The 12,106-nt window shown below is 41.8% G+C and overlaps 1 protein-coding gene across 1 annotated transcript; it reads left to right on the top strand.

Moving 5' to 3' along the window:
* Positions 1-6,521: 6,521 nt before the first annotated feature.
* Positions 6,522-12,001, top strand: LOC130547190 (interleukin-4 receptor subunit alpha). Its single transcript, XM_057322944.1, has 9 exons — positions 6,522-6,604; positions 7,197-7,269; positions 9,135-9,252; positions 9,357-9,529; positions 9,620-9,762; positions 9,965-10,133; positions 10,594-10,684; positions 10,776-10,842; positions 11,304-12,001. The coding sequence occupies exons 2-9, from the start codon at positions 7,209-7,211 to the stop codon at positions 11,565-11,567; spliced, it is 1,086 nt and encodes a 361-aa protein (XP_057178927.1). The 5' UTR covers positions 6,522-6,604; positions 7,197-7,208; the 3' UTR covers positions 11,568-12,001.
* The last annotated feature ends 105 nt before the right edge of the window (positions 12,002-12,106 follow it).

Below are 12,106 nucleotides of genomic sequence, written 5' to 3'. Positions count from 1 at the left end.
ATTTGAGTAGTTGTTTTCACCTGTGCCTTGTTTTCCCGTGTAGTACTTAAACCTTACTTTTTCCTCAGTTCCTTGCACTATGTTTGTATGTCTGAACTCAACCTTGTGTGTTCTACCCATGTGGACTATTGCTTGTTTGCCTGCTTCCCGAGACTGGATTTCTACTGTGACCTTTTTTTGGTATGTGTTTGTTCCCCTGTGAACCCTGCCTTTTTTGAGTTTGTTCTATTTTTGATCACGAGGTTTTTTGATTTTGGACTTTGTGGATTTACCTCTCCACCTTTTGGATTATTTACTTTTGTGAAGACCCTGCGTTTGCTTTTGGCTTTTTATTTTATTAAACTGGAATACTCAATCTGCTGTGTCTGCCTATATCTTCTGGGTTCCATCTAATACCACGTGGCTCGACTGGTGTAGTGATTATCCCTTACACCAGAGACCCGAGTTCGAGGCCGGGTCCTGACAGAAACATAGTGCCCAACACCAAGATCGTGGCACCCGTTTCATGGGTTATTGAGAGAACAGTGCGACAAGCCCTAGCCAGGAAACCGGATCCAGGAGGAGGGCCTCCCAATCGTCTGTTTGTCCCTAAGGCTGTACGTGCTCAGGTTCTCTTCTGGGGACACTCTTCCCGCCTCACTTGCCACCCTGGCATCGATCGCACCCTCGAGTTCCTCCGAAGACGGTTCTGGTGGCCCACGATCAAAGAGGATGTCAGCACCTTCGTCAAGGCATGCCACATATGCAACCAGAATAAGACCACCAGTCTCTGCCCTCAGGGGTTACTCCATCCGCTGTCCATTCCCCATCGGCCCTGGTCCCACATCTCACTGGACTTCATCACTGGTCTTCCCTCATCCCAAGACAACACAGTGATTCTAGTCGTCATTGACAGGTTCTCCAAGGCAGCCAGATTTATCCCTTTGCCCAAATTACCCTCTGCTAAAGAGACTGCTGACCTGATTATAATCCAAGTTTTTCGGGTTTTCGGTATCCCCCAGGATATAGTTTCGGACAGAGGCCCCCAATTCACTTCTAGATTCTGGAAAGCATTCTGCCAGCTCCTTGGAACCAAAGCCAGTCTGTCGTCTGGGTACCACCCTGAGTCTAACGGGCAGACGGAGCGGATGAACCAGGAACTGGAGACTACTCTCAGGTGCATGGCCTCGAACAACCCTTCCACCTGGTCTTCATTCATTGTATGGGCAGAATATGCCCACAACACCCTACGCTCTTCTGCCACTGGGATGTCTCCCCATGAATGCCAGTTTGGCTATGCTCCCCTGTTGTTTCCAGACCAAGAGGTGGAAGTTGGTGTTCCCTCAGCTACATCATTCATCAGACGCTGTCGACTCACATGGAGAAAGGTCCGTCACAATCTTTTACATGCCTCTCAGTCTTACCAACGGCAGGCCAACAGACGCCGCCGACCCGGTCCCACCCTTCGCCCTGGTCAGAGGGTATGGCTCGCCACAAAGAACTTGCCCCTACGAGTGGAGTCCCGCAAACTTGCCCAGAAATACATCGGACCCTTTAGAGTAGCCAGGAGAGTAAACCCTGTTACTTACCGGCTATACTTGCCTAGTTCACTTAAGATTAACCCCACGTTCCATGTATCCTTGCTAAAACCTGTTGTGTCTTCTCCCTTTGTCCCGGCAGGCAGACCCCCTCCTCCACCTCGCATCATCCAGGGCCAACCAGCTTATACCGTCCGCCGGATACTGGATACCCGCCGAGTGCAACGATCCGTGCAGTATCTGGTGGACTGGGAGGGTTATGGTCCTGAGGAGCGCTCCTGGGTTCCTGCCAAGGATATATTGGACCCGGACCTTATTCGACAGTTCAAGGCCCGTGGTCTCGATAGACCCGGTGGGAACGTCAGGAGTCGTTCCTAGAGGGGGGATTCTGTCACCATTCTGCCTGTCATGTTTTGTTTTGGCCACTAGGAGTCCCCATTGTGTTCTGGTTTTGATCCCTGTTTAATTTGAGTAGTTGTTTTCACCTGTGCCTTGTTTTCCCGTGTAGTACTTAAACCTTACTTTTTCCTCAGTTCCTTGCACTAAGTTTGTATGTCTGAACTCAACCTTGTGTGTTCTACCCATGTGGACTATTGCTTGTTTGCCTGCTTCCCGAGACTGGATTTCTACTGTGACCTTTTTTTGGTATGTGTTTGTTCCCCTGTGAACCCTGCCTTTTTTGAGTTTGTTCTATTTTTGATCACGAGGTTTTTTTGATTTTGGACTTTGTGGATTTACCTCTCCACCTTTTGGATTATTTACTTTTGTGAAGACCCTGCGTTTGCTTTTGGCTTTTTATTTTATTAAACTGGAATACTCAATCTGCTGTGTCTGCCTATATCTTCTGGGTTCCATCTAATACCACGTGGCTCGACTGGTGTAGTGATTATCCCTTACACCAGAGACCCGAGTTCGAGGCCGGGTCCTGACACTGGTAGGACTAATTTCTTACGCATCTCATCTGAAGGCGTTGCTTGAGCCTGCATGCAGTTTTCCGAGATTGAGAGGAAGACAGACAGTGCACATGCACACGCGTTTGCTTCACTGAGAGTGAAAAGACAAGTATTTACAGTATATTTGATTTGTTTTCGTCGTATTTAACACCCCTGTCGTATAAGAAGAGTATTAAGAGAAAAAAGTGACATGGAGGTTTCTGTGCCAGCTGCGGTTCTCGCAGTGGCATAGAAAGCTTCCTGCGTGTTTTAAGTCCCGTTTACCCATTCCACAGACGAATTTAACATGTTGTTGTTGTTGTTATTTTTGTGCTTCGTGTTTTATCTTTAACCCGCTGATTGTGTCATGTAGTTTGTCGTTACCTTTGATACATGCTTTAGTTTTTTGTCTGAACAGTCCTGTACAGTGCTCTCGCCATTGTTGTTCAAATGTTCATGCTGTCCATAAATATTAAGTTATTTCTTCTCAGACAATGGAATTTGCCTGTCACTGTGTCTGTTGTTAAATACATATTCACTGGTGGACAGTAGGCTAAACTTGGCGAAGTGATATGGAACTGTAATGCGGTCAGCAGACCTGGAACACCTTCATAGGTGTGCGTTTAACTGAAAAATAATGCACACCCGTCGAACGTTCGTCAGCCAATCAGAATGAAGCATTCAACAGCCCCGTGGTATAATTTGGCTTAACCCCCCTCTTGAAGCTTGAAACCCTTCAATAATTTTGTTAATAAAATAACTATTTTGCTTCCTTTGACATTTTAGTTTTTTTCAGATCTTTTTTTTAATTGAGTGATCTTAAGTCTTGCAGCTGACACACAAACACAACACCATTTTTATTCTGTCACGTGCCTCCTTTTGAACCCTAGACTTATGGCGGTCCTAACAGGTACAGTGCCAGTGTCTGCATGGGAGAGGTGGCAGCAACGCAGAAGAAGGTAATGTCATGCGATCTTCTGAAAAGTATTAATTGTGTTAAGTTATATTTTTTATGTTAAATAACCTCAAGTTAAAAGCCTTAAATATAAAGAGGCATTTAGTTGCTAGTTTAAATAAAATCTTAATTTAAGATCAGTAAAATTCATGCGAACATGTATTTATTACTTGGCGGTGTGTTTATTGCTTTAACTAACAGTGGCAAACAGAAAGTATGCAATTATTTTCTGTTAATAATTGTTTACACATAGGTGCATGTCAGACTTACATTAACGTTAACAGCCAGTCGGGGGCGCTTGATAGCGCTTCACTAAACTCACGGAGGTGGAGCTGGACTAAATCAAGTTCCGTCCGTTTTGCGCTGCAGACGCAGACGTCACGTTTAGCAGGCGCAGACGTCACGTTCATGCAGAGGAATGAGTGAAGTGGCAGACGCAGACGTCACGTTCAGTGAGACGAGTGTGTGCTGCAAAGTCATTTTTTAGGACCGTATGGAACGCCATAAAGTTTGACAATCTGAATACAATGCAATAAAGAGCAGAATACAAAAACAGTTAAGACGTGGAGTGAGACGTTCAGTGAGACGAGTGTGTGCTGCAAAGTCATTTTATAGGACCGTTTGGAACGCCATAAAGTAGAGGCTTGACACTCTGCATTAAGCCGTGTAGAGTAGCGTGTTACAATACGTGTTAGCAATAATGAAAACAAATAACTTCACTGCTACACGTGAATGACGCGTGACGTCTGCATAGATGCTTCACGGCCACACGTGATTTACGTGACGTCTGCGTTACGTCAACGTCTCGTCTGCGTCTTGAATTCAATGCAATAAATAGCAGAATACAAAAACAGTTAAGACGTGGAGTGAGACGTTCAGTGAGACGAGTGTGTGCTGCAAAGTCATTTTTTAGGACCATTTCGAACGCCATATTATTGGTCCCTTTGGAACGCCATACTTTGGAACGCCATACAAAATACAAAATATGCATTTCTCAGTTTCGCCGCCGCCGCCACGCCACCGCCTACATTGAGCTCAGCTTCGACACGTGACCGTGTCGTCTAACGTCTAAAATTATACGTCTGACACTTATATACTATAGGATTTTGGCCAGACGGCTAGCGAGCGTATACACGTCAGTTCTCCTCTCAGTTAGCAAAGCTATCCACAAAAAGTTCAGTTATCACACCCATAAGCGAGCGCCATATTGTGTGTGCGCGCGTACTTGTCTGTGTACGTGTGTGTGCGTGCGCGTCCGTGTGTGTGTCTATGTCTATGTGTGTTAGTACGCGTGCATATTGTGTGCGTGGAGTGTTTTGAATGTGGGTATGTCTGTCTTCTGTGTTTTCAACTTTTTCTTGTTTTTACAGGTACAACTTTAATTGTTTTGCTTATAGTCAATATGTCTCATGCAGCTGCTTTGTAACAATGAACATTGTAAAAAGCGCTATATAAATAAAGTTGAGTTGAGTTGAGTAAAGTACTGAGCACCTGCTGTAAGCTTATTGCTGCCTCCTGCTGGTTAATTATTGAATTACGTCTTCAAGTCTCAAAATTTGATATAATATAATATAATATAATACATTTGAAAGCCATGCCGGTTTGTATAGGACATAATAAAGTCTTAAGCAGCTCTTGTTATTATCAGCATGTTTTAACACTTCCTGACCTTATCTTCCAGATACATCCATAATCTCATCTACACCTACAGATGTTCAGAAATATAGAAAAAATGTGGTAAAATGATCTTTGTCTGTAAACGAGATAAGAGGTGTTGACACTGACCCGATCAGACCTCTGAAATACAAATAGACACACACACAGGTTTGTTTTGGTATATTTGCATAGACCTCTGTTTTTATACGGACTTAATGGTATTTTCTATACACAAACCTCCAATGTGCATTGTGTTCCGTCTCAGAATGAGCTGTTGAAACAAATTTCAGACTCTTTTGAAAAACTCTTTTAAAGAGTTTTGTTTAGTATCCATCTCAACAATCTGATCAGAATGTTATTGATTTTAGTGAGATAAGACACACATTTGTGCATGAATACAGCTACAGTCTCAGTGTGAATCATGTTGATAAGTTTATTTTTATTTCTTGGCACCTGACAGAGCAGATCACATCATTTTTTAGATAAAAACCACAGACTCTGAACTCGTGGCTTGGCATATAATGTCATAAAACACCATATCCTGTCCACCATAATGTTTACTCAATGCTGAAAATATTCATTTTGCGTAGGGTCACGTACTTCATGGGAGATGTGCTGCTTTGTAGGGCACACTTGAAAGTAGGACACTACAGGAGAGCACTTATTATGAGGCAGAATTAGGTGTTGCCATCTGGAGATGTTTTTTTAGGACAAACCAATACATGCAGCTCACCTCCGGCCTCAAAGAGACGATAATCATCAAGATATTGCAAAACTACTGCTAACCTGAGAGGTGGAGGATCACACCATTACATCATTTATGAAAAAACAAGACAGACGTTTCTCAGCTTGATCTTTTGACCGTTGTGCAAAAATAGTTTTACACAACAAAATCTGTCATGATTCATAAATGTAGTCTTATTATGATTCTCACAGGGTTAAGAAGTGCAAAGTTTCACATTTAACCTCAAGCTTGTCTCACGCGAATGATGATAGTAATGATAAAACCACACGTATATTCTCAAGTCTTCATATGAGACATGAAACTGCGCTCTTGCTGCAGCTGGTCTGAAATCAAATGTTTTATCATTATTATTTCCATGCAAAACAAAGTTTTACATTTGTGACTTGTATATTTCTGATGTGCAGTTTGTCATGCATACGTATACTACAATGAAAGAGGATTTTTAATATGACTTCATGTTGATTTAATGTTGAGGGTTGTGATGATCTCTTCACAAATGTTTGCCCATATCAGTGTGGATCTGCAGCTGAAGTTACCCACCACCTATCGCTCTGAAACACAGAAGTGTGATGCTGGGGCTTAGGAAACTTTGAAATGGGTTACAGAATTTGCTGATCAGAATGCCCAAGTGTGAAAATGTTGGAGAAGATAAAAGGACCAACATCTGATAACAGATTAGAAGAGTGATAGACCGAGTTTGTCTCGAAGAGAGAGAGAGAGAGAGAGAGAGAGAGAGAGAGAGAGAGAGAGACTTCACAAAGAGTGCTCTTTTATCAGTATAGCTGATGCTGCAACACAGGTAACCTCATTCTGGCACACTCTTTGAATCTTTTGATATAACATGCTCTACTTCTTTATTCTTTCTGTAGTTTTTCACTTATCTTTCACATTTCTTCTGCACTGTATTGTACTGCGCATGGTGTAATACTGTGTTTTCATGTAAATTGCAGCTATAGTTTGACGTTGAAACAACACAATTCAGACTCTGCTGAAAAACTCTCAAATTGATTTACAGTTGTGTAGCGTTCATATTATGGGTTTCACAACATAAACATGGCTCCTGCGTCTTCATAAACAGAATGATTTCATGATCTAAGTAGTGTTTTTTAGCCAGAGGTTTTCTGTGCGGGTCACATTTTTGGGTGTCCGTCAACCACATAAGAAGTGTTTAGATCCGTCAGCCGATGTGTTTCTCATCAGGCTCCTACATTTACTTTCAGCAAGAGCGGATACTTCAGACTGCTCAGATTGTGGGATTTTGTGGGTTTTGAAGCAACACATACGAGTGTGGAGAGCATTCACTCAACATCATGATCTCATTTTTGATGGAGGTGGTTTTAGGGGTTTTGTGTCTGATCTTTTGCCAACATGTGTGTGTTTGTTGTTAACAGGGTAAAGTCAACATGCACCGCATTCTCTTCTTCATCACAGCAGTTTGTGTTTCTGATATATTCATCACATTAGGTAAGAACGTCTACTACTATTCTACTATTCGTGCTTTATTTATCATTCCATCCAGACGTCTCAGAACTCAACTCAACTCAACTCAACTTTATTTATATAGCGCTTTTTACAATGTTCATTGTTACAAAGCAGCTGTACATAAGACATATTGACTATAAGCAAAACAATTAAAGTTGTACCTGTAAAAACAAGAAAAAGGTGAAAACACAGAAGACAGACATACCCACATACAAAATACTCCACACACACAATATGCACACGTACTAACACACATAGACATAGACACACACACACGGACGCGCACACACACGTACACAGACAAGTACGCACACACACACAGACACGCCCGCACACGCACGCACACACACACGCTCAGTGAGAGCACACATTTGAGATAAAGGAGAGAGAAGCACAGGTCAAATATAACAGACTATAAATTCCTATATGCAATATTAATTAAGTAAAACTTTAAGATTCTAAAGCAGCCCCCCCGGTCAGGCAGATAGTGCAAAAACAGTATTCAAACGGTGGCGAGGAACCCAAAACTCTAATCGAGAAAAAAAACCTCAGGAGAACCCAGGCCCAACCAGGGGATTCCAGTTCCCCTCTGGCAAAAGCTGCTGCTTCTGCACAAGCTCCAGAGAGCTTTCACAACAAGGCTAAATAAAATAAATAAACTTAATAATAAGGTAAATTATAGATTTAAGATTATCATTAATAAACTAATAGCATTTGAAATTTTGTAGTGAAGACCGCGTCCTTCTTTATCCAGCTCTATCATCTCGGCTCTTGTCAGGTCTCCGCTCTACCATCAGGTCAGGCCATGAACTGCGTCCTGCTCGCTGTGGTAACCTTGGAACAACGAGACAAGACTGGCTGAGAGTAAAGTACTGTTCTGCACTGTACTGTTCTTTGATGCAACAAGTACATCAGTTGTGTTTTTGGTTCCGGTTGATCTAACTAATGCAGCCTAAACCCTCAGAGGATTTATATTATGGGGACAGTTGTGGCCTAATGGTTAGAGAGTCGGACTCGTGACCAGAAGGTTGCCGGTTCGCATTCCCAGGGCCGGCGGGTAACAACTGAGGTGCCCTTGAGCAAGGCACCTTATTATTAGATATTATTGAACACACATACCCCCGGAGCAGTGGGCAGCTATCACTGCAGCGCCCGGGGAGCAAGTAGGGGTACTTGCTCCCCGGGCGCTGCAGTGATAGCTGCCCACTGCTCCGGGGGTACGTGTGTTCACCACTTGCTGTGCGTGTGTTCACTACTCTCTGGATGGGTTAAATGCAGAGGTCACATTTCGTTGCCTTGTACTTGTACATGTGCAATGACAATAAAGTTGAATCTAATCTAATCTAAAATTATGGAAGTCTAGTGTATGCAAGATTAAAGAGATGAGTCTTTAGTCTAGATTTAAACTGACAGAGTGTGTATGCCTCCCGGACAGTGCAGGGAAGACTGTTCCAAAGTTTAGGCGCTAGATAGGAAAAGGATCTACCACCTGCACTTGATTTTGAAGTTCTAGGTATTACCAACTGACAGGACGCCTGAGAGCGTAATGCACGTGAAGGACTGTAATACAAGAGGAGTTCACTCAAGTACTGAGGAGCTAAACCATGTAGGGCTTTATAGGTAATAAGCAAGATTTTAAAGTTAATGCGATGCTTTATAGGTAACCTAGTTAAGAATTTGTATTAACCAGCAGGCATTTATATTCTCATTTTTGCATTTGGAAGACACTTTTATCCAAAGCAACGTTTTTATTAGTGTGTAAATACAGTTGCTAACGCAACGATCTATCGATTGAGTTACAGTCTCTTACGGTGTACGTGTGATGTCATCTCTGAAAATGTGTTCAGGTGATCAATATCGTCTGGAGTGTCTCAATGACTATATATCGACTGTAAGCTGCTCTCTGAACATCTCTGAATTCCCGGGCAACGTGTCGGCATACAGACTAAAGTTCAGCTCAATTGAGTGAGAATCCTACTCACAATTCATGACATTAAACGTCAATCAGATTTTGAATGACAAACGCCGTATTTGGTTGATGTTGTAACTGTGCTCATGTGTTTTTGTAGCGAACATGAAAACTGCACACTGACAGTGAGAGAACAGTCACTGGTGTGCGTGTTAGATTTCTCTCCGGTTATCTTCAGTGATGTGGACAGCTACAGTATCTTCCTTGGTTCCCGTTACCATGACAACAGCATCTCAGTGTTGCTGGATGGTGACTACGAGCCTAAAGAACATGGTAAGAGCGGGACGGCACGTCACAGGCAGAAATCCGACCAAACTGTTCATCATCACCTGTTCATCTCACTGATGTGTGTGTGTGTTGCAGTACGTCCGCTGGCTCCGTGTAATCTGTCTCTGATCTGGAACAAGGATGGAGCAGTTGTGCAGTGGCAAAGTGGATATAACCCAAAGCGCTTGATCATAAAGCACCTCCAATACCAGCTCAGCATAGACAGCAGACATGCAGAAGTGTGTATCAAAATCTGCTTCTGGTCTTCCATTTGTAAAACCCATTGTTTGGTCCTAATGTTCCTGGTCATTTTGTGAAGTATATGTTGTGAAGTATGTTAGCAATGTCCAATGATTAAATCTCTTCTCCTTTAGTTTTGTATGTTTTTTAGATAGATCACATGTTTTAGTTATTAGGAAATGCATGCTTGCTTGTCTACAGATTTATCTGGTAACTGTCAGGGACCACAAGGTGTTTGTGGAGGAGTGTAGATTCAAACCTCACACGAATTACACAGTGCGTGTGCGAACACAGCCAAATCAAGGGCACTACAAAGGCGTCTGGAGTGAATGGAGTCCTCCCTTATACTGGAGCTCAGGCAACATTCACCGTGAGTGACACTTTTTCATTCAAGTATCAACTTAGACTCAGATGTTTCTCTTAAAAAGGAGAAATACAAATATAAACAAATGAGACAACTGTTCAAGTACGTAAAGAGTAAAATGGATGAGGATCGTAAAGGGTCGAATAATCTGGATTTGGGTCAATTGGATGAGAAATGTTTGAGATCTTCACTAATATTGACTTTTGATTGCAGACGAGCTCAGTTTGACACACTGTTGACATCTCTTCTCAACCTCTAATGACACACACATTTCTCACATTTCTGACTCTTTATCTCAGGAGAAACATCTGAGACTAAAGCTCCATTTGCTCTCCATTTAATCTCATTGATGCTTAAGAGAAATAACTGAGATATTATAGATATCTCATCTGTCATTTTTCCTATTGGAACGCTCAAAGTCAAAATACAAAAACTGTAAGTCTGTAACTCTCTGTGTGTGTTTCAGAAGTTGCTCAAGAAAGCTCTTTCCACATGATAACGTATCTTCTGCTCGTGCCAGTGTCACTGGTCCTTCTCCTCTGTATCTCATACTCCAGGTTAGACTCATTATTTTAATAATCATCATTATTCCGGACACATTTCTGTCTGTTGTTAAGTAGATGAATGATGAACATGATTGTGTGGCAGATGCAGAAAGCAGGAGTATGTCCCATCACCGGCCCCATATTTCAGAGACTGGGACAGAGACGTTCAGGTAATACAACTGCATTTAAACACACGTGACTGAGTGCATGCTGTTCTTATGACTTACCACTCTCATATAATTCAGCACAAAAACTCCTCGCGAAAAAATGTCTAGTGAAAAACTTGTCAGCTTGCCGTGAAAGGTTTTTGAGAGTTTACTTCATAGATGATATTTGCGTCTCTAGGGTTTAGGTCCGTCCCTCAATGTAAATCCATGGGATTTTTCTGTCCGTTTTCTCATCCACCGTAGAAAAGACTGATCACATTCAAGCTGCATGCTTTGATGTTATAACCTGTGACCCAAAAAACACCACTAACAAAGAATTACATTTAGAGCCCACAGACAGCAGCAGAGAGATTGACATAACCCTTCACAGTGCTCAGTCCGACTCCCAAGTATTTGTTTTGAGTTATCAAATAGATTTAAACAAAACAGAATTCATTTACAAAAGTGTAATTGTATATTTTCAGATCCATTCATTGCTCTCAGGTAAGATGAGAGATGTCATGCAAGGGGATGAGGCTTTACACATCGACATTGTGACCGAGAATGACGACACGCCCCCTAAACAAATGACTGATGAGCATGAATCCACACCACCCCAATCTCCTGTGGGTTCAGAGGTCGACTCGGGCTGTTGGATTCGTGATGTCATGGCAACAGAGAGAGGAAGCATAACATGCAGTGAAGACTACTGTACGCTTTCTCATTCTCTGCACACTTACGCTGTGTGATATTACACACATAATCGGCTTAAAGTTTAAAAACCAAGCAACATTTGATCAAGAAGGATTTTATTGACATCATTTACCACATATTAAATTACTTTGCCTTGAAAAACTAAATCATGCGAAAGGTTCCTTGCACTGAATAATAAAAGCACAACGAGTTGTTACTTTATTTACCACATCTAAGAGTATAAACACTCCAGAATCAAAGCACAAAAGAGAAAATGACTGAAACAAAAACTTGTTTTGTACATGTTCATGTGTCATTTTGTAGACCTTTTTTCATCAATGTACAGAATCACTTAAATATTTACCAATCTTGTTGCTATTTTTTGTAAATGATACTTTGTCTTTGAAGATGTTCTACAAAGCTGTTAAGAGCTTCTGCTTTCAGTCATTGTGTTGTTATACTCGTCATATTTCAATGACCAATGTAGCTTTAGAAAATATAAATATTTTAAATATCTATGTAAAGACATATTTTTCCTGTTTAAAGTGTCTTCTGTTGCTGCTTTTAAACATTTGAACACAAGAATCTGCAGGAA

This window comes from Triplophysa rosa, linkage group LG23 (genome assembly GCF_024868665.1).
Source record: "Triplophysa rosa linkage group LG23, Trosa_1v2, whole genome shotgun sequence".
NCBI classification, from domain to species: domain Eukaryota; kingdom Metazoa; phylum Chordata; class Actinopteri; order Cypriniformes; family Nemacheilidae; genus Triplophysa; species Triplophysa rosa.
Note: the sequence above shows the minus strand (reverse complement) of the source record. Positions and strands in the feature narration are given on the sequence as shown.

Coding starts and splice junctions, on each gene's coding strand:
- LOC130547190 (XM_057322944.1), top strand. CDS start 7,209: ATGCACCGCATTCTCTTCTTCATCACAGCAGTTTGTGTTTCTGATATA. Junction 9,530..9,619: donor CTACGAGCCTAAAGAACATG/GTAAGAGCGGGA, acceptor TGTGTGTTGCAG/TACGTCCGCTGGCTCCGTGT. Junction 9,763..9,964: donor TAGACAGCAGACATGCAGAA/GTGTGTATCAAA, acceptor GCTTGTCTACAG/ATTTATCTGGTAACTGTCAG.